Source organism: Sinohyriopsis cumingii, chromosome 18 (genome assembly GCF_028554795.1).
Source record: "Sinohyriopsis cumingii isolate HCF-2022 chromosome 18, ASM2855479v2, whole genome shotgun sequence".
Lineage (NCBI taxonomy): Eukaryota > Metazoa > Mollusca > Bivalvia > Unionida > Unionidae > Sinohyriopsis > Sinohyriopsis cumingii.
The window spans coordinates 58786949-58808314 of NC_142978.1; the positions used below are offsets into that span (position 1 = coordinate 58786949).

At 33.6% G+C, this 21366-nt stretch overlaps 1 protein-coding gene across 2 annotated transcripts in view; it reads right to left on the reverse strand.

Annotated features, from left to right (window-relative positions):
• LOC149776738 (CCR4-NOT transcription complex subunit 1-like) overlaps nt 1-20682 on the reverse strand; it is a 59531-nt gene extending 38849 nt beyond the window's left edge. The window contains exons 1-4 of one of the 2 annotated variants that reach the window (XM_089941276.1): nt 20359-20682; nt 10493-10607; nt 8004-8180; nt 2830-2975 (exon numbers count right to left, since the gene is read on the reverse strand). In XM_089941276.1, the coding sequence (XP_089797402.1) occupies nt 2830-2975; nt 8004-8180; nt 10493-10570 (401 nt within the window). In that variant the 5' untranslated portion in view covers nt 10571-10607; nt 20359-20682. Of the gene's footprint in view, nt 1-2829; nt 2976-8003; nt 8181-10492; nt 10608-20320 lie in introns of both variants that reach the window. The other variant, XM_089941277.1, reaches the window with a different exon arrangement.
• Nucleotides 20683-21366: the final 684 nt, after the last annotated feature.

Consider the following 21366-nt stretch of genomic DNA (forward strand, 5'->3'; position numbering starts at 1 on the left):
ACCCAGTCACATTATCCTGACACCAGGCCGACCAGTCCTAACACTAACCTCATAATGCTGAGCGCCAGGCGAGGAAGCTGTTAGTACCATTTTTGTAAGTCTTTGGTATGACTTGGCTGGGTATCGAAGCCACCGGATCGGGTCTTCTTCTGGGTATTTGTCTCTAAAATAATGCGAGTGCAAGCTGACAAGGAGGCATTTGGCAAAAGTATGTAGAGTCAAACCCACTTATCTCAATCTCGATTATCTCGAGACATCATATATGTCGAGCATTTTGGTCCAGTCCTGAAAAAAATCCTTCTTCGTTATGTTGATGTTTCCCTGTTGTGCATAAGTTTCACTCCAAAGAAACATGACATTCAATGAAATGCAACTTTTAATGTCCACCTCAGAGACATTTTACAATAAATGATCCGATGTTTCCTCTATTACTGGTACCTTGTGATGGCAAGGATGGAAAAAGTGGTACAAGACCAAATTTTACTGGTACAAATGGTAATCAACGAATCTCATCAATGCATGGTTTATCACCTGCATAGAGTGGAGAAAATTATGTTGTAAACAATACTTCAGAGTAAGGAAACTGAATGAATGCATTTCTGACCTTTACATAAGCTGTGTTCAAAATGAATGTTATCACATGTCAACACCACAACAATATAGTTCATCCTACAGTGCATTGTCAATTTGATCTTATCTGCAACCTGGTTAACATCATTAAATGTAGCTAAACATACCTAATTTGTTTTACACAGAATAATTAAAATGAATTCAGTAATATTAAAGTGTTTCCATGCTTGGTGCGAGTGGAAGCCTTCAACTTCAGCATGGATAGATCACACAACTGGTAATAACCTATAAATAGAAACCTGCAAAATTCTAAATAAGCTGCCCCCCTCCCTTCAAAAATAGCCCAAACACTTGGTCATTAATTTATGTTGAAGAGTAATTAAAAGCACCAATGGTATTGTAAAAAAATCCACAGCACCCAGTATTTTTTTTAATTGAAATTGTCGATCACTGTGCCATGATTACATATTCTTCAAGACAAATGTAATGAAGAGTTAAGTGACTGATAGAATTAATATCTATGAAACATAAAGGAGTGCTTTCATTTTATCTTGAATATCAAAGTCTTGCAATCCATCAAAGAGATTAGCTGACTCTCCTTCTGGTGGTGTGTTCTTGTCAATGATCACTGATCAAAGTCGGAGGTATATGGGACTACAACTGTATGAATAGAATCAGTTGGCTTCTAACTGTATGAATGGTATAAGTTGGCTTCTAACTGTATGAATGGTATAAGTTGGCTTCTAACTGTATGAATGGTATAAGTTGGCTTCTAACTGTATGAATGGTTTAAGTTGGCTTCTAACTGTATGAATGGTATAAGTTGACTTCTAACTGTATGGATGGTATAAGTTGGCTTGATATGGAGTTAAGACAGTTAACTTGAAAGACCTGAAACACATTTTACAGTTTGTCAATACATGAATACCGACAGCCTTGTCTTTTTCTGGTATATAGACATGTTTTCATATTATCGGTAAAAACTGGCATATACTAGTGTAAAGGAACCTCTGACAATGAACAAAAATACTGATTTCCACTCACAATATTGGTCAGGTACATTCTGCTGCTAGTCACAAGTCAACTCTAACAAAAGACAATACTTTTTAAAGAAAGTACACTCCTACATGCACATGTATATAAATTGGCCTAGATTTTGGACAACTAAACAAAATCATTGTCTTGCTCAGGCTACCAAAAAGAAGACTGGGAATTAAAAAACTTTAAACCACTGGCATTGTTGCAGTGTTGTTGTTGTTGTTGTAGGGTTTAACGCCATTTTTCAGCACAAGATAGGCTATACATGGCGGCCAGTATTAATGGTGGAGGAAGAACCCGGAAAACCCCCAGAAAGAACCACCGACCCGCGAGAAGCTACTGGCAAGCTTTCTCACATAATCAAATTAGCCGAATCCGAGACTCAAACCGACGCAGATAGCGGTGAGATGGCAGTGATCCGTAATGGTGAGCGCTTTAGACCACTCGGGGCCCCTGCAGTGTTGTAAAAATGTGTGACTTGTTACTTAATCTCCAATCTTCCTTTTTCTGCCACCAGGCATGACTGAATTATTATTTTTATTGTGCATTATAATGCCTTTTCTTATATAAAAACCTCCTCATTTTTAGTTATTTCAGATGCATAAGCATTGTTCTGCAGTAGATTTGTCAACTAAATCCTGTCTTGGTTATGTCAACGATTTTTTGACACCCCAACATAATCAAGATAATTGGGTTTGACTGTAGAATATAATTCAGCCTTAAGTCCTGTGATATCATCTGTATGGGTAAGTAATCACAAGGTTTATATTTTTACCTCAAATAACTTTTTACCTTAATGCCAACATCAAAACCATTAAATGCATGTGGTTTAAATTCACAAAACTTGCTGCAGACTTGATATGGAATTAACATTCGAATATAATTTTATGATTAACTGAAGTCTACCATTTATAAAAGCACTAATTATACTTCTGGTCTTATAAAAACAGTAGTATTAACTCAAACCAAACTAGAAATTAGCAAGGCTTTCAACAATTTCTTAGAGATGATTGGACTGGGCTTTTCTAGAAATCAATGTATAGCAATAGGTCAGAAGGCATTGTGTGGATTACTGACAGTCTAGTTGCAATTCTTCTCAAAGTTTTGGATCTTTTCATTTTAAAACTGATACATGGTACATGTATGCATTCTAACTCCTCCTTCACAGTTACATTTCTGGAAAGTGCCTACAATGTTGAATGTAGGTATAAGTCAACTAACCTTGTGACCTCTCCACTGGTCCAATGAGGTCCATATATTTGCATGTCTCGCAGCGCATTTAGCACCAGCAAGTGACAATCTCTGTAGCGCTTAAACAATGCATCATCGGTCACCACGGTGTCGCTGCCCATAAATCCCTTCATTGCCTGGAATTAAAACAGCAATACATCTCCCTTCATCATCACACACATTTCATTCTGAAATTCAAATACCTTTCAAGGACAAAAATGAATTTTTAAGCATGTTGATTAAGATATGCATAGTCTGCACACTTTCACTGTATACTGATCAATATGGTTTAAAGTTGACAATACCTAAAAACAGCGGGCCCCGAGTGGCCGAGTGGTCTAAAGCGCTCTCCATCACTGATCACTGCCATCTCACCTCTGTCTGCATGGGTAAGAGTCTCGGGCTCTGCCAATGTGGATGTGTGAGAAAGCTTGCCAGTAGCTTCTCGTGGGTCAGTGGTTCTTTCCGGGGTTTTCCCTGGTTCTTCCACCATTAATACTGGCTGCCATGTATAGCCTATCTTGTGCTGCAAAACTGCGTTAAACCCCATAACAACAACAACAACCTAAAAACAGACCAATGTAACACTGGCCTTTTGACATCCATATCAATACATTATTGTATGTCCCATGATAAGCTTATTACAATATTTGGTGACAATTAATGACAACAGTAAATAGTGGTGTCAAATTCAAAAGACCAACTGCTCAAAATACAAACAAACATTTCACCACAAAAGTTAACTTCAGAAATAATGAGATGGAACAATGAGTAAACAACAGATGCATACATGCCAACCCCTGGCAAGGAAAAAGTATAATCGAAGCAGACAAAAAAAAGAGCAAACTGAGCAGAAAAAGAGTAATCCACATATAACATAAGAAAATTCAATGAGCATATGTACAAAATGATTTATATACCAGGGATCATCCTGGGCTTCGCCAATGTCGTAAATTGCGATTTTTTTTCCTTACTGGCGACAAAAATATCCCATCTGGCGATTTTTTTGGCGACATACTTTTTGGTTATTTGATTTGTACATACAATCATGGATTTGGACTGGATAAATTAAAAGGCAGAATGAAAGGAAGCCACAAACTTGACTAAGCAATGCATTGGAATCAATCTGTTACACAAACGATCCTTTGTTCTTATTGACAACCCCATCTTTACAGTGCATTGTTACATCATAATCTGCTTATGCTGACATCTGGGCTGAGTACTGTATGCTGCGACACAGTCAATCATGCTACCGCACTATACCTACAACTGACCGACTTCTGAAGACGCGAATAGAACAGATAAAATTAATTGTATGGCTAATCCTTCTGTTTTTTTTTTATACATATACGAATACAATAATTTTGCTGAACCTTCATAGAAAACTGATAAGCTTTGAAGTACCGACTACCGTGTATAAATACAAAGCAAATGGAAAAAATCTAAATCACAATTACATCTGTCGCCAGTGCAGCATTTTACTCATTGATCTTTTTCTTTTGCCATCAGTCCTGTGTTACGGCTGCAGAGACTTAAACTCCGCAACAAGAAATAGCAACAAAAAAAAACAGTTTTGCATAATTAATAATAATTATTTATTTCTCAAAATGCAGGAGTGAAAGAATCCCTAAATTGGGTGTGAATTTATGCCTATATATACGGTCCAATATTGCCAGGTGTTGACTCGTATAAGTTTCATTCGTGGGAATGGAGATCCTATTTTTCTTGTCGAGAAAATTTATACAGCATTCAGTGATCATTCTTGGGATTTAGGAAGCAATTCACTACAAGCTTTGTGAAGCTAGCCATAAAAAGGGGGGGGGGGGATGCTGAGAGATTACTGGTGTCACCTGTCAGCACTGTAGACTGTGAACGTGGATTCAGTAAGATGAACTTCATAAAAACTGACATCAGAAATAAGCTCTGTATCTCATCTCTCGAGAATTTAATGAGAATCAGCATGTACAGATGTGAAAAATTAGACTTTGAAACTGCATTCAACAAGTGGGCAGCCCTAAAATCGCGACGGATCTTCATGTAACACTTTGTAACATTTTGTTAATGCTTCTTGTAATTAAAGTATTAACTAATCCATCTTTTGTAATTTTCATTGCCTGTTACATTAATAGACTAAATTAACACTTGGAAAAATGCACACTACTTTTTTGGCGACACTTTTTTGAAAATTGGCAACAAAATATTGAGGTTGGCAATTTTTTTGGCGACATCTTTTTAAAAGCCAGGACCATCCCTGTATACCCCCTTCTGGTCTTTTATCATCAATCACTGCTTCAAATTTTCCTATATAGCACTTTGAGCATTAAAAAGCAACAGTCTCTGAGACTGCATTTCAAAACTTTTTGTACCAGCTGAGATCATCTATGTTTTGCACACCAATACAGAACCAAGTGCTTGGTTACAGAGCCTAGATCTGAATTCAGTTTTATTCTTATTAACAATACCGAACAATCTCTCACAGTCACATTAGAATGGTAAAGAACCAATATTCCTTTCATAACCTGACAAAGAAGAGGAAATATATATCTTCCAGTTATTAGATCTTTTCAATAAGGTGCCATTGCACATCAGAAAACATCTGTTTGAACAACGTAGTCATCTACTGCTAGGGGTAGTCTGTGTTGCATTTATTAGTTCTACTTTTAAAAATGAAGTTACAAGTTACCTTAGTATTGGAGTTGGCAAAAAGACAGACATGAGAATGGTCTTCCATAAAAAAAGCTGAAAAAATTGTAAGGGGGCTTTGTGGGTCCTCCTCCAATGGGGTCTCAAGAGGTAGCACTCCCGAACTGGGGGTCCAGAGGGCCCTGACCAAAAATACATTCTACACTTATAAAAACTGCTCTCGGTGCATCTTATGATCAGAAAATAAACCAAAGTAATCATTTGAAAAACCAATAATCTTACCAAAAATGTTCAAGTTCGATAATTTCACAATATTCATAGTCACGTTAATCTGTTCTCCAATACTACTGATGCTGAAGTTCTTTCATGTGCATGTCAGCGTTCAACTCGTAACTAAATCACAATAATTTCTCAATTTTTGCTGCTAATATTTATACTTTTCTCTTTTAATAACAAATAAGTAAAATAAACACCCAAGTACATCAAGCTATTACAAATAATCTCATTCATTCACTTCAATGGACACAACCTGTTGATTTGCCAGTCGAGCTCTTTTTGTGGCTTTGGCAAAGATTTCTTTAGCCTTCCTTTCTGTGAGCACTAAGTTTTTTGGCTCAATGTACAATCCGTTTCTTTTCCTTCTCAATGAGAGCCTTTATACTTTCAAGCTGGTGCTTGTATTGGCGACATGCAATGTGCACATTCTGACAGGGGGCTACATCTGTTCTCTCATGCACTTTTTTCAGATGCCTTCTGAGCTTCAATTTTTTTGCATGCAGCTTCTTTTGTGGGTGTCGTTCCAAACTCTTCCAACCATGATTACGGTAATTCAGATCTTTATTGCAGAGGTCACAAAATGCCAGTCCTCTAGCGTTCAGTTTTCTTATAAAATGATCAACTAAATTTCTGTCAACTTTTTGCTCCAGCCATTCCCATTTCCATGGTTTTGTTATACCTTTATCTAAACATTTTGTGTCATGGTCTCTCTCAACAACCCGGGATGCCATGTTTTGCAAGCATGCTTTTTCTTTCCATTGCCATCAGTTTCCATTACACGAAGATTCATTAGATGAATTTGAACCTCTTTACCAGAGTTGTGTGTTAACCAATATATGGAACAAATAATTTACAAGGGTAGTTATGGAATGGGAGTGGACAGACAGTTTTTAAAAAAACAGATCAGAGATGGTATTTAAAAAAAAGGGCTATATCAATAAAAATCTGATTCAAGTCAGGAGAAAAGTGGAATCCCACTTTAAAACAGAGAAAAATCTTGTCTGAAAATGAGCTAATTCAAGGTTTCTTTGTTTTCTCATCATGACCAATATTAAAATCCTTTCCACACAACCTGCAGTGGGCATGAAGCTGCCCTAGAATGGAATGCTGTATTGTGTAATTCATGTATTCATCTTTGAACCAGTTTTTCACCTTTTTCTAATCCATCTGTGAAATTATTTGAAAAACGTTTTAGCTCTAACACATGCATCTATTAAAATAGCCAAATACATACATACTGGTTCTGTATCAGATATGAATATGAAGAAAAAAAATGCAAGCAAAGATTAAAAATTAGAAAAATAGTCTGCTCTCTCCTAACTAAGCCATACAGCTGCTATAAGAATTAACCAAGGTCAAAACTTTTAAAGTAAAACCAGCATGTTTCTTGGAAATAGGACAGCTGCTATAAATAGAACATAATACTGTTAGGAATGTGCATGCAACGATGGACAAGCGTACTCTTAACGTCGTAGTTACCTAGAAGCAGTATTTTGTAGAATAAGGTCTGAAAGATGTTAATAAAAATAAGAAAACAAATTATTAATGTGTTTGGGAAGGGACATACCAAAAATACGTAATCCAAATACCTTTATGTGTAAGGCGTAATTTAGTGAAAAAAGTGTAATGATTATGCTAAAAGTGTAATGGTCGGCATGTATGCAGATGCATGGACTAATGTATTGCTTTTCTTACCCATGTGACAAATCTTAAAGGACAATTTACTTAGGATGCTTGTCACATTTTCCTAGTTAGAAGCACAAGAGTTTCAACACAGTAAATTAATGTAATCAACAACCCTTGAGAATAATGATAACTGTATGTGAATGAATCTTGTTGGAATGAAAGTAAATTTGTATTATTGTCAGGAAAAAAGGCAATGAATTGGTGAGAAAAATAGTGTTGAGACTAGCATGGATAAATTATGTAACCCCTTGACGGTGCTTTATTTGTTTTGGTGACAACTACCACAAAGATTTTACTTCTTATAAAGGCACCCAAGATTATATTTTTTTTATAGTAACAGCAAAATGAGGCACCATTCATATTTTTAAATTTTATGCATTTTTATACAATGTTTCTTGATTTTTTTGAGTAATACTGACAAATACATCCTCCCATAGATATTCTTCACCAACAAGTGGTCATTATTTAAATTATAAAATCAAGCAATAATAATAGCTCAGGGGTCACAACATATTCTGAACACACAATAATAATAAAAATATCCCCTCTGTTCATCATACCCTGTTTATAAGTAAAATAACAGCAGCTGTAGTCTGGAAACATCTCCTAGCAAGTAAGAAGTCCTGGAAAAGTGAGTGAAGCTGCATGTACACTGGGTCTATTCCATGGACAGTCCCTATCTGCTGCATGCACTTCTGGATCTCAACTCCAAAATCATCAAAAGTTTCTGTTATTTGCTAAAGAAAATACAAAAGTAAATGAAAAAAGTAAAACCATATTTAATGTTGGTTATACAATGTATGCTATATACTCTTCATATCATCATTATGGCATGCTGCCTTTGGTGGCAAGATATGGTCACAGAGTGGACAATACAAACTAGGTAACATATTCTGCAACTGGGTATTGAACTCGGGATCAAACTGTTATCAAACATCTTCTGTTCTCACTGTCATACACAAGGCACAATAACGACATTAAATTAGTGCCAAAAATTCCAATAGCTGATGCCCTGGGCCATTCTAATCTCAGATTGGGCCCATCCTGTATTCTAATTGAGGAATTCATCAGGCTTGTTGACAAAATCCAATTTACCTATGATGGGACAAGGCATAAACCACCAATGCATACTTTAATTAAATGGCCCACAATTGGCTGTGTAGTACCTCTGAAGACTGCAGCAGGTGAGCCCACTGCGCTAATTTGCATGAGTAAAAAAAGATCAAGTGGAACGACCCAATATAAAATAAACCAAACAAATGCTGGATGCATGTAGGCAAACAAAAGTTATTACATATGATTGCCTTGAACGAATGCTTAAGCCATCTGCAATAGAAACTTACTGATAAGCTTGTGAACAGTGGCAATGTTTCTTTGAAGTCATATTTTACCCCATATCTATAAAACAGAAAGAATGTTTATTTCAGTTATTGGAATAAACTTTATGTGTGACTGACTTTTTAAGGCAATTTAAGAAGCAAAGAAAGCAAAAGTAAATGAAAAAACTCTGGTTGAGTTTTACTTTGTTAAGCATACCAGCAAACAAAAGGAAATTTAATTCTTGGCACATATGGCAAACAACATATCAACAAACGTCAGTTATGTGTGTACTATATCTGTTGAAATAGGAGACCATCTGTATATAACATATTCGATAATGAACTGATCATTCCAATTAGTTAATTGACATGTGATTCTTAGATTGATTGTAGCCATAAAATGGACTGATTTATAGAAAATTAGCACATGCTTTCTTGATATTTGCACATTTGATTTGTGTTGACAAAGTGTTACCACCCATACTGGAGTGAGGTGCTTTACTGTAGCCAAGTCAAAAGACTGAACTCTTTTTATCCTCTGCTGAGGCTTTCATTAGTTTTTTTTTCTGTTGAATGCAGTAACATTTTTCAACTGTCAGCAAGTCTCTAGCAACACTAAAGAAACAAAATAACTTGCTGACTTCCATGCCACCAGATACATACTAAAAATGAAAAATAGGACACAATACCTAACTATCTAAGTTTAGCTCATTTTAAACTTTTCAAACCAACACAAATATATATCTTTGTATGTTGGCTTGGGCCTTTGAAGCCGGTTGTTAGATGTTAGATCTTAACACAAGGGGATATGACACCTGATGATCCGTTTGATCTAAAGACTAATTGCACAAGTATTTGTTTTGTCACATTCTTATCATAGGCATCAATACACTAATAATACTGACCATTATTAAACATTTGTAATTAATGAAGTCAATAAAACATTTGGTTATAATGAATTGATATATATACACAATCATTATATTATAATTATGACATCAAATCATTCGGAAAATCATTGACATCAATTGGTTATTGTCATAATTTTTTGTAGGCACATAATATTGTTATAAGCCTCATTTTAACTAGTTTTCCTAATGATCCTTTTGATCTAAAGGCTAATTGCATGTGCATATGCTTTGCTACCTCCCTTTCATAAGCATACCTATACGTACTTTTAATCCATTGCAATAAATCCTTCCACAATGAATTTAACTCTTAAATTTGTATTTAGAAAAAAGCTAGCAAGATAAATAATCATAAATAATATAATATAATATTAAGCTATGTTACTGGGCATGTGAAAATACTCAAAACGTAACAATCTGTATATTTTATACTCTAGTAAACATGAGATTCCACAATTCAATTAAATATGAGGTAAATTAATGCTTTGTTACACATTTTTTTTTCCCCTAGTGTGTAAGTACTTCAAATCTAAGCCATAACTTTACTGTATTAACATGAAATTTCATATTTAAATTAAATTTTTGATATCTCATTTCTTCTTTTCCCCCCAAGTTTCAAAGCATGCCAGTATATTTGTGACAGTTTAAAATTTTTAAAATCTAGTGGGAATTTTGTCCCATCTATCAATTTTGTCCATTGGATTTTGCAACTCAACCATCCATCCAGGAATAACAGGCTTCGTGATGGCCTGATGCAATCTGTAGTTGAATAAGGACCTTGATTGTTTCATGAGCCCGTACAGAGGAAACTGTGTCACTTACCTGCCGAAGCCTCTGAGTCAAGGTAGTAGAGCGGAAGCTGTTACTGGAAAAATGCTGATATGCTGCAAATAAATCCATTGAACACTGCAATCTGCTGAGGGGTCACACCACCAACCTTAATAAAAAAGAAACCACGATCATTTAAATTCCAAGACAGTTACAATCCCTGATGTTCCAAGTGATGTTTTAAATAAGGCTTGTTATGAGTGATATTCATTCAGCACAAATAAGAAGCAAACTCTATTACCTGCCTATTTCAAATAATCTTGAGAAATGTGTTATAAACTTTTTTGGCAGTACAGGTAAGACTAACTTGTAACAGTTTCTATGGAAATTCTTAATTGCTTGGCAATAATTTTAAAAAAATATTTTTATATTGGTTTAGCATCATAGAACCCTGCTAACAACATTGCTAGCCTTATGGGAAACAATTACCTAGATATTTCATAATGAAATGTTTGCAAATACTAGCAAATACTAGAAAAAATTGCAAAGATAAATTGTAAAATAATAACAATAATAATATATTTTACTATTAATCTGTAACTTTTAGCATTTTACTGATCATGTGACAAAGGATATAGTTCTCAATTTAAATGTAGTCTGAACCCCAAAGTTGAATCTGTGCAAACTGATTTCATGATTTAGCACTTATCTTTATTTTTCTGCACATTAATAATTACTATTTTCATTATGTTGATCAATATTAATTTCATTATACACTGACATTAGAGTTATATTATGTGTTTATTAACTACTTTCTAACCAAGTGTTGTAAAGGATTCCGGAACAGAGCAGAATTATTATAGAATAGTATTGTTCTATTTTTCAATGGTCACTTCATTTTTTTAATTTTTGTACATTTCTTACAACAGTCATATACTTTGTAATAAAAATATTGGGAAAGAATAACAATTCCTGGTTAAGTAACTGTAAAAAAAACATTTTGAAACTGTCCTCGCCCTGTCAATATGCTAATTGTTAACTGTTCTTACCTTGTCACTATGCTAATTGTTAACCGTCATTACACTGTCACTATGCTAATTGTTAACCGTCCTTACCTTGTCACTATGCTAATTGTTAACTCTCCTTACCTTGTCACTATGGCAATTGTTAACTGTCTTTATCCTGCCACTATGCTAATTGTAAACTGAGCTGAAGATAGTATGTCTTAGTTTTCTACTTTAACTTGTCAAATCTAAGCACATGTTGACAAGTGTGAATCTCATTACAGTTGCACTTACCATCTGTATACCATAAATTTTGTATCAGCAGTCAATATATTCTAGTACTCTGATTTTAAAACATATGTCCTTGTAAGGATTCTATGCAACAAAATAAAGCAAACATTTCTAATTGTAATTATTTTTGTAGTATACAAGTTCGTATCTTTGACCTGTCTTATTCCTTCTCTCTATATTAACCAAATTAAATATTTTATTTATATAAATCTATTATCAGCAGTAAATATTCAACATCCTCTTTTCTTGACCCAATTTAGTACCTGTAAAAGTCAATAGGATGAACAATTTTTGTCTGGATGCTTTGTTGATATTTAAAGTGCAAGAGTTTTCAACAACCAGGGCTGAATTGATTTGATAACATACAGTATATACATTTTAAAAACGTAAAACAACAAATAATATTTAACTTAATATGAGTAAATGAACAAACATGATCACGTTAACTAACTTTTAATTAGCTCCAATAGTAAAGCATGTCTCATTCATATGAATCGTCAAATTAGATGTTATGTGCATATAGTCAATGATACAGTGAAGGCACATCATGTCCACATTCAGAACAGAGACAGTGTAGGCCTAAAGTGTTTACATTCATCAGTTAATGATTAAAATCTAGTCTACATATATCAATATACCTCCAAAGATATATTTAATGTGTGTGTTTGTGTGTATCTTAGTCAAAAGACATACTGAGCAAAAGATAATGAAATATGAAATACACATTACACTTTCCCACTATTTCATGTGTTGGCCTTTCTATGGTCTTTGTAAACAATGTTGAGAACTACCAAGAATCACAAAGTACTACCAAGAAGCACTAAGAACTACCAAGAATCACAAAGTACTACCAAGAAGGACTAATAACTACCAAGAAGCACAAAATACTACCAAGAAGCAATAAGAACTACCAAGAAGCACTAATAACTACCAAGCAGCACTAAGAACTACCAAGAAGCATTAATAACTACCAAGAAGCACTAACTACCAAGAAGCATTAATAACTACCAAGAAGCACTAAGAACTACCAAGAAGCACTAACTACCAAGAAGCATTAATAACTACCAAGTAGCACTAAGAACTACCAAGAAGCACTAAGAACTACCAAGAAGCACAAAATACTACCAAGACGCACTAAGAGCTACCAAGAAGCACTAATAACTACCAAGAAGCACTAAGAACTACCAAGAAGCATTAATAACTACCAAGAAGCACTAAGAACTACCAAGAAGCACCAAGAACTACCAAGAAGCACTAAGAACTACCAAGAAGCATTAATAACTACCAAAAAGCACAAAATACTACCAAGAAGCACTAAGAACTACCAAGAAACACTAATAACTATCAAGAAGCACTAAGAACTACCAAGAAGCACAAAATACTACCAAGACGCACTAAGAACTACCAAGAAGCACTAATAACTACCAAGCAGCACTAAGAACTACCAAGAAGCATTAATAACTACCAAGAAGCACTAAGAACTACCAAGAAGCACAAAATACTACCAAGAAACACTGAGAACTACCAAGAAGCACTAAGAACTACCAAGAAGCACTGAGAACTACCAAGAAGCACTAATAACTATCAAGAAGCACTGAGAACTACCAAGAAGCACTAAGAACTACCAAGAAGCACTGACAACTACCAAGAAACACTAATAACTACCAAGAAGCACTAAGAACTACCAAGAAGCACAAAATACTACCAAGACGCACTAAGAACTACCAAGAAGCACTAATAACTACCAAGCAGCACTAAGAACTACCAAGAAGCATTAATAACTACCAAGAAGCACTGAGAACTACCAAGAAGCACTAAGAACTACCAAGAAGCACTGAGAGGCTCCAAGTGCTAGAAACTGGACACTAAGAACACTGTAAAGCATTAAACTACCCAAAGAAACATAAATGTTACTAAAATAAATCAATAAATATTGTTATCATGGTTGGTAACATACAAACATATGTTGAGCATCTTGAAAGACAACTCCATGCCTTGTTTTACTAGTTGGTGTATAAGAAATATCAAATGTAAGAAAAGCAAATGAACAGAAAGAAAAATGAAATAGGACAAAATAACCAATAAAAATACACCAACAAAATGAAAGAAAACAAAAACAGGAAAAGAAATGTGTATGACACAGTAAACAAGGAAGAAGAAAAAACCTTTAAAATATAGATACAACTGGGAATAAAACAATAATAAAAGTACTTTTTTCAAACTGTGTGCAAAGAGTTCCAATTTGACAAGACTTTCCATTTTTGTAGCACAGTCTGTTTCCTTTATTCCTATTTTTGCATAATGTTACTCTCTTTACAAAGAAAGAGCATGTATGTACTGTCAGACTTCATTACTACAAAGAACTCTAGAAAGCAAACAGTTTTAGATAAAAACACTGAAATCTTTTTCAAAGCACTTGAATTAAGCTAAAAATATTTATAGTATACCGATATAAACATCTCCTGAACAGTTATCATGGTGACTGGCTAGCATTTTAGACATTTGCATGTGAATTTTCTTCCCCTTCCTTTCTACCATATGGCGCTGATTGAGACGTGGTATATCACTATTAAGAATACTATATAGTCTGTACCATAAAAATATTTTAATAACGAGAGAATTTAGTTGCTGATAAATAATAATAATAATAATGAGGACTCTGTATAGCGCCTGCTCTACACGCTTTACAACATTAGACAACACATATAAGATAAAAAACATATATAATGATATGATTACAAACACAAGCACCATGAAATTAGAAAACATAAAAAGACAAAAAACATGCTGAGAATATTTAAGGTAGAAAATATTACTAGGTCTTTAAGTTTGTTCTTGCAGTCGAAATAAGTGAGTTTTGAGAGTACTCTTGAATGTGATCACTGTGTCTTTGTGTCTAAGTTCAGTGGGCAATTCATTCCACGTTGCTGGGCCCTGGTATGCAAAAGAATGCTGTCCATATGACTTTGCTTTCATAGTGGGAATAATGAGTATATGATTGCCAGAAGAGGAGAATAAGTACCTTGCTGGTGCATACACATGGGTGAGGTTGGATAGGTATGTTGGACTAGAGTCCAACAGTAAAATGTAGCACAGAGAACAAATGGATAGCCAGTGTAGGGTACAGAGCAGCGGGGTGGTGTGCTCTGATCGTGGTACAATCTGAGCAGCTGAACTTTTTGAAGTTTCTGGAGTAGATATTGAGATGAACCAGACAGAATTGAGTTACAATAGTCCAGTCTTGAAAGTACTATCAACACAAGTGTTTTAGTGGCATCAACTGAAAGATATTTGCGAATGGAGCTGATGCATCTCAGCTCAAAATATGCAGCCTTGCATATTTTTATGACATGTTGGTGCAACGTGAGAGTACTGTCCAGAGTAATACCTAGGTTTCATACTGATTGTGTGAATTTAATGTTGGTGTTGCTGACATTTATTGTTTGAGGTAAAGGATGTGAATGAGAAAGTTTTTGTGTTGTAATCATAATGGCCTCAGTCTTATCATCATTCATCTGCAGCTTGTTGATAAGAATCACTATACTATTTATGAGATCATGTTTCAAGACAGTCTATGCAAGTTTAATGTTGACTTTAAACCATATAAACATTTTTCCTGAACACCATTTCCCCTGTGGACATCAAGAAGGAATCTCAGTGCAATGATCACAAATTTAATAGAACAATAAAAATAGCATATTTGCTTTCAGTTTTAATTTAGTTTTGAAATTGAAATTAAAGTGTTCGGTCAAATATGTAAATTAAGCAAAATATAATTTTCTTCTTGTAGGTGTTGTTAAATAGAAGAGCTTTTGATAAATAATTTTGTACTTGGAAAATGATGCGGGGTAACAGACGTACAGTAGGCTCTTATGAGAGTCATTTACAACATTTAACATTATTCATGTTCTGTTTTATTGCTGCTGCTTCTGGTGGTGGTGGTGGTGGTGATAAGGGTGATGATTATAATGATTAATTATCTTATATTCATAGAATAATAAGCATACAATTACTCCTAAAGCACAGCCCTTTATTGAAGTACCCTTTATGTTTTTGGGGTTATTTGATGCCTCACTATGTTCTTAGTTCCCAATGTTTAGAGCCTCTTGGTTCTTCTTAGCAGTTTTTAGTGGTGTTTACCAGGATCCCTTTATTAATTTCAAAATGAGGCATATAACAATTCTGTGACCATAAAAATTCTGACAGGGTCCTACTATATACTGCTAAGCCTGACAAAGCCTCACAAAGCCAAATTAAAAAAGTGTATATATATTGTTAATTATATTGATGAATAAATTAACCAAGCCAAAAGACTAGTTTTCAACATATTTCTGAATTAAATGAACAAAAAAATGGGTGACAAAATTCAAAATCGAATAATGACAAAGAAGTAACAATGTATAACAAAATCGTATGTAAACTGTTTATTTACTTTATACAATGTTCATTTAACTTAATATTGAACGAAAATGAAATTTTTCAATATCTCCCAATCACACAAAGCCAGACAAAGTCATACAAAGCCTGACAGATCCTCACAAAGCCTGACAAATCCTCACAAAGCCTGACAGTCATAAAAGTCATGTTAGACTAAAGTATTTACATTGTAAATTATAATGACAAATAAATTAAGCAAACTGAAGGATTAGTTTTCAATAGTCATGCCAAATCAAATAACCGAATAAAATTTGGCAGCAAAGTTCAAATTTGAATAATGACAAAATCATACGTAAAATGTTTATTTGATAAATTGTACATTTGAATGATTTATGAAAGAAAATGCAATATCTGAATATGTCCTAATTATACAAAGTCTGACAAAGTCATACAAAGCCTCACAAAGCCTGACAGTCATGCAATGACACATATTAATGGAATACCATACGCTGTAAATTTGATATCAGTAAATAATTTCCAGTACTGTAAGTTAAAAAATGTTTCTATCCTTGTACTGAATAGATAAAAAAAAACAATGATCATAGACAAAGCAAACATTTTCTGTTATATTTATTGATATAATTTTTTTATATCAAAACTACATACAAATATTGTATTGTAGCTGACATCTAGTTGCCTGTTGTGATCCTTACATTTTTTTCTCCCAACACTTAACATACTTAAATATTTTATAAACTGACATGAGGCTACTTCACTGTCAAACAAAAGGAGAAAGAGTAGCATTCATAAATAACAAAATTCAACTTCCATTGGGAAGATACATGTATTTGTATAAACTTATGCTAACCGTAATTAAATATATTTAGAAAGTTACAGCATTGTAAAAATAATCAGAAGAAAATGTTGGAGAAAATGCATGATTTAATATTTAATGTAATTCACTATAGTTATATGTCTTTGCACATTTCTGCTGTGTTTAGTAGGAATGATACCTCTTGGGGATGAAACTTATTGGGAGGGACACTGTCCATAGTCAAAGAATGGAATATTAATTAGAGCTGGTAACCACGAAAACTTTTGTAAGGGGTATACCAAAACAAATTATATCCTTGCTACTACAATGTATTTGGAGAAGAAAAAATTATCTTGAGAAAAAGAAAAGAAAATATTTTAGCAAAAATGATCAAGGTCCCAAGAGACAAATAAATTGAGCTCAATAAAAAACACTGAAACTGAAATTGCGCCAAGTAACCAACAAGAATATCATTCGTCATAATGGTATACGTATAGTTTCCTTCGTACCTATTTTTAATAATAAACAGATTTGATTTTATCAGTGTTTGTGTGTCTTTGTTATTCTTTGTCAAACATCGACACAATAAGACATACTCTTTACTCAATTTATTTCCATAGTTTATCCTGGTAACTCATGAAAATACGAAACATTTCAAATACGATTTTGCTTGACTTTGTTATTACCATATCCAAATTAATTAATCTCGCTTTAATTAATGCGCAGTCTATTAATGGGGTATGTGTCTAACCAGTCTTTTGGTTTGGTTGATTTATTCATCAATCTGATATTGCAACATAAATACACCTTCCTAATATGACTTGTATTGTATTTTCTGTCCATAATCAGTCAAAAGAACAATTTATAAAATAATAGAAACATTTCAAATATAATCATGTCAAGACTTTATCAATACTTTATCATTGTTCAAATATGAACCCTGTCACCCAGTAACAATTTATGCATAATTATCTTGAAAATAGTCTTTCGTTTTGGTTAATTTATTCATCAATATAATTAACAATATAAATACACTTTTTTTAACTTCGCATGGCTTTGTCAGGCTTAGCTGTATGAAATTTTCCATATGGACTGGATATGGAATCCATATGTACTTCTTATGGAAAAGCCCATGGAATATGCAAATTAGTCCATGAAACCTGTAGATTGTCCATATGGAATTTGGCAATACATGTAGTCCATATGGAATTTGATAATAGTCCATCCCGTTGGAAATTTTCCAGGCGGATTTCAGACGTGTTTTTTAAGCACTTTTTGCCTACACCATAAAATCTGCTTCAGATTTCTATTAAACTGCCTAATGATTCTTTTATATTATTTGGAATCAATGGTAAATATTAACAATAATTTTTAAAATGGATCATAAATTTTATTTTGACATTTCAAATATAAAAAAAATTGTCCTCGTTTTCTTTCTTGCATACAAAACCTAATCCATCAAGGCATTTTCATTTCACTGAAAGTTTGGTGAGATTTCACAAATTATTCAAGCAAAACTGTCATTGGCAAGATCTTAAACATTTCACTGAAAGATTTGTGAGAGTTCAATAAAAGTTTGATCATTATGATATTTTACTGAAGTTTCAGTAGTTTTTCAGACAATTCAAAAGGTTTCAAATAAATAATGAATAAAAAATTAAACAGGACTTTATTAACCAAGGTGATATTTCAGTGTACATGAAAAAGTTATAAAAATGTGAATGATATGACATCCAAGGCAAGAGATATGGGAGTTAATAATAACAATAATAATAAAGACTTTATTTTGAGAAGGTAACTCAGTTACAATCTACCATGAGATCTTCTATCTGTAATGTACAAATTACAATATACAAAGTATATACAACATGATGTGAAGAATCTGATTTGACACTAAATAATTAAGTGAATTTAAAAATCAAAGCATCAAGTCTGGAACATATGCACAGGCATCTGTGAATACATAAACATATATAAAATATTATATATCCTGCAATTCAACTGTAAAAATGATGCAAAATTACAGAAAAGCATCCATTTGAGACACTGATTATGAAAAGAATGCTAGGAACCTGCCTTATGTCAATGTTGTACTGCAGACTTGATTTTTGATTATGGTAACATGGTCATATTGACCTGTAGGGTAACTGCGACCATGGGTGTACGTCCTGCTGCTTACAACAAAGATATGCAAATTACTTGCTGTTTTCTTTGTTTTTATTTGTCCACATGCATATGTAAATTAGTTGTTGTTGTTGTGGGGTTTAACGCCATTTTTCAGCAAACGATAGGTTATGCATGGCGGCCAGTATTATTGGTGGAGGCAGAACCTGTGAAAACCCCAGGATGAACTACCCACCCATGAGAAGCTACTGGTAAGCTTTCTCACATACCCACATTGGCCGAATTCTAGACTCAAACCCACGCAGACAGAGGTGAGATGGCAGTGATCTGTAATGGAGTGCTTTAGACCATGGGGCCCCATGTAAATTAGTAAAGATGTTTCTAGGCAATGAGGGCATTGCATGACAAAATGACATAATCACCATGTGAGTTCAGAAGTGGCATTTATAAATTTGTTTTTTTCAGGACCCTAGTCAGGCATTAATCATTCAAGATTAATTAATCATAGCTTTGTCTCACTCAGAAAGTCAAAATTGCACCAGTTGTATGACAAATAACAATAGTATGCAATGTTCTGTATAGTGGTCAGATTTACCACAGGTTATTTTTCATGAGGGAAATTCTGACCAAGAATACAAGCTTAAAGAAAATGAGGAATTATGATTCATTTGTATTGAACTTTGAAGAAAAAAATAACCAGAAATAAATATGAAATTAAAACCAAATAAATAGAAAATTAAATGTTTAATTCAAAATAAAACTAAAATGTTAATTCTCTCCAGAGTTATCTCCACAATTATCTATGTAGCAATATCGCTTTCTATCTACTATCTTTCTATCTAAAGAAAAAACAAAAACAATTTAAAGTTTTAAAATCTGTCAAGATAAACAAAATCTTTGTATTGTACAGATGAAACTTGTATATGTACTGTCCAAATATGGTGGTCAGAATTACACATATCAGAAGTCAGAATAAGCCACAACACATTCAGATTTACCCATGCGTATATAGTCATAATAAAATCATTTTACAGTATGAACTCAAATGATGGGCTTTTTGAATAATGAAACTTGTTGCAAGAAGCCCAATTGACTGCTTCTTGTATCGCAGTTAGCAACACCAACGACCACTGTGGTCGGAATATGACCAGATTACCATAATGTACAAACTATGATGCTGTTGATGTCTCTTGAATTTGTCATTGTTCCACTAACAGCCGTGACAAACGTTGATCATGATATAATTGCTAATATTTTACAATGAATTATTACCTAGAATATTTTGATATATACACAATAATACCACTCACGATATTAAAGTATGATTCTACTTGTGGGCCACAAAAACTCCGCAAAGACATGACTCTCTTTGATAGACACTGGTATCTGGCAACAATTCCCACCAGTGATCTATCTCTCCTTAAAGTCTGGCGTTACATAACTTGGTTCAATTCCTTGTCATATTTGGCACAAAAAGCAAAATGCTATTCCTGGCGTTCAGTTGTCAGATTTACAAATTGCGTTCCCATCTAATTTCCATTCAAGCTATTCTCATTGCCTCACATTTTTCAAATCGTTTTTCAAAAATGTATCCTGCTCGAAAATTGGAAACGCCATGTGTGGCAAGCATGCTCATTCCCAACAGTTTCCGTTACGCGAAAATTCATTGGGCAAGTGAAAACCTTTGACTAATCAAAAAGCTCTTTACAGCAATCATCTGTTAAATAATAAACGGAACAAATACTTATTAGAAAGCTGGTTGCGGAATAAGACCGGATAGCGTATTATTTATTTTAAAAAAGTTTCGGAGACGATATTAAATAAAGGGGTCCATATCGAGGAAAATCGAATTCAGATCACGAGAAAAGAGAAATTCGGTTTTAAAACGGAAAACAAGAAAATGTGTTTGATTGCAGTTAATTCCAATTGAAGTTAAACAAAAATTCAACAACAAAAATTTAACAAAGAAATATAAAAAGCAAAGATGTAGAAATAAGTTATTGTGGCAAGAATAAACAATAAAATTACAGATATCAGAAACATGAGATATAAATGTTGCTGAAAATCATTCAAATCATGCAAGAAATAAAATTAATTTTTATTCTATCTTATTGTTTTTATTGAAATGTCAGTGGTATTACAAACACAAAATATCACCATATTTTCACAATTTTTGACAAACTCTCAGTGAAATTTCAAGTAAGTAACATTTCAATCACAAAATTGCACTGATATTTTCTGAAATTTCTGTTAAATCTCCTAAAATACCAAAACTTTAGTGAAAAATGGACAATTGAGTGAATGTCAACAAAATTTCA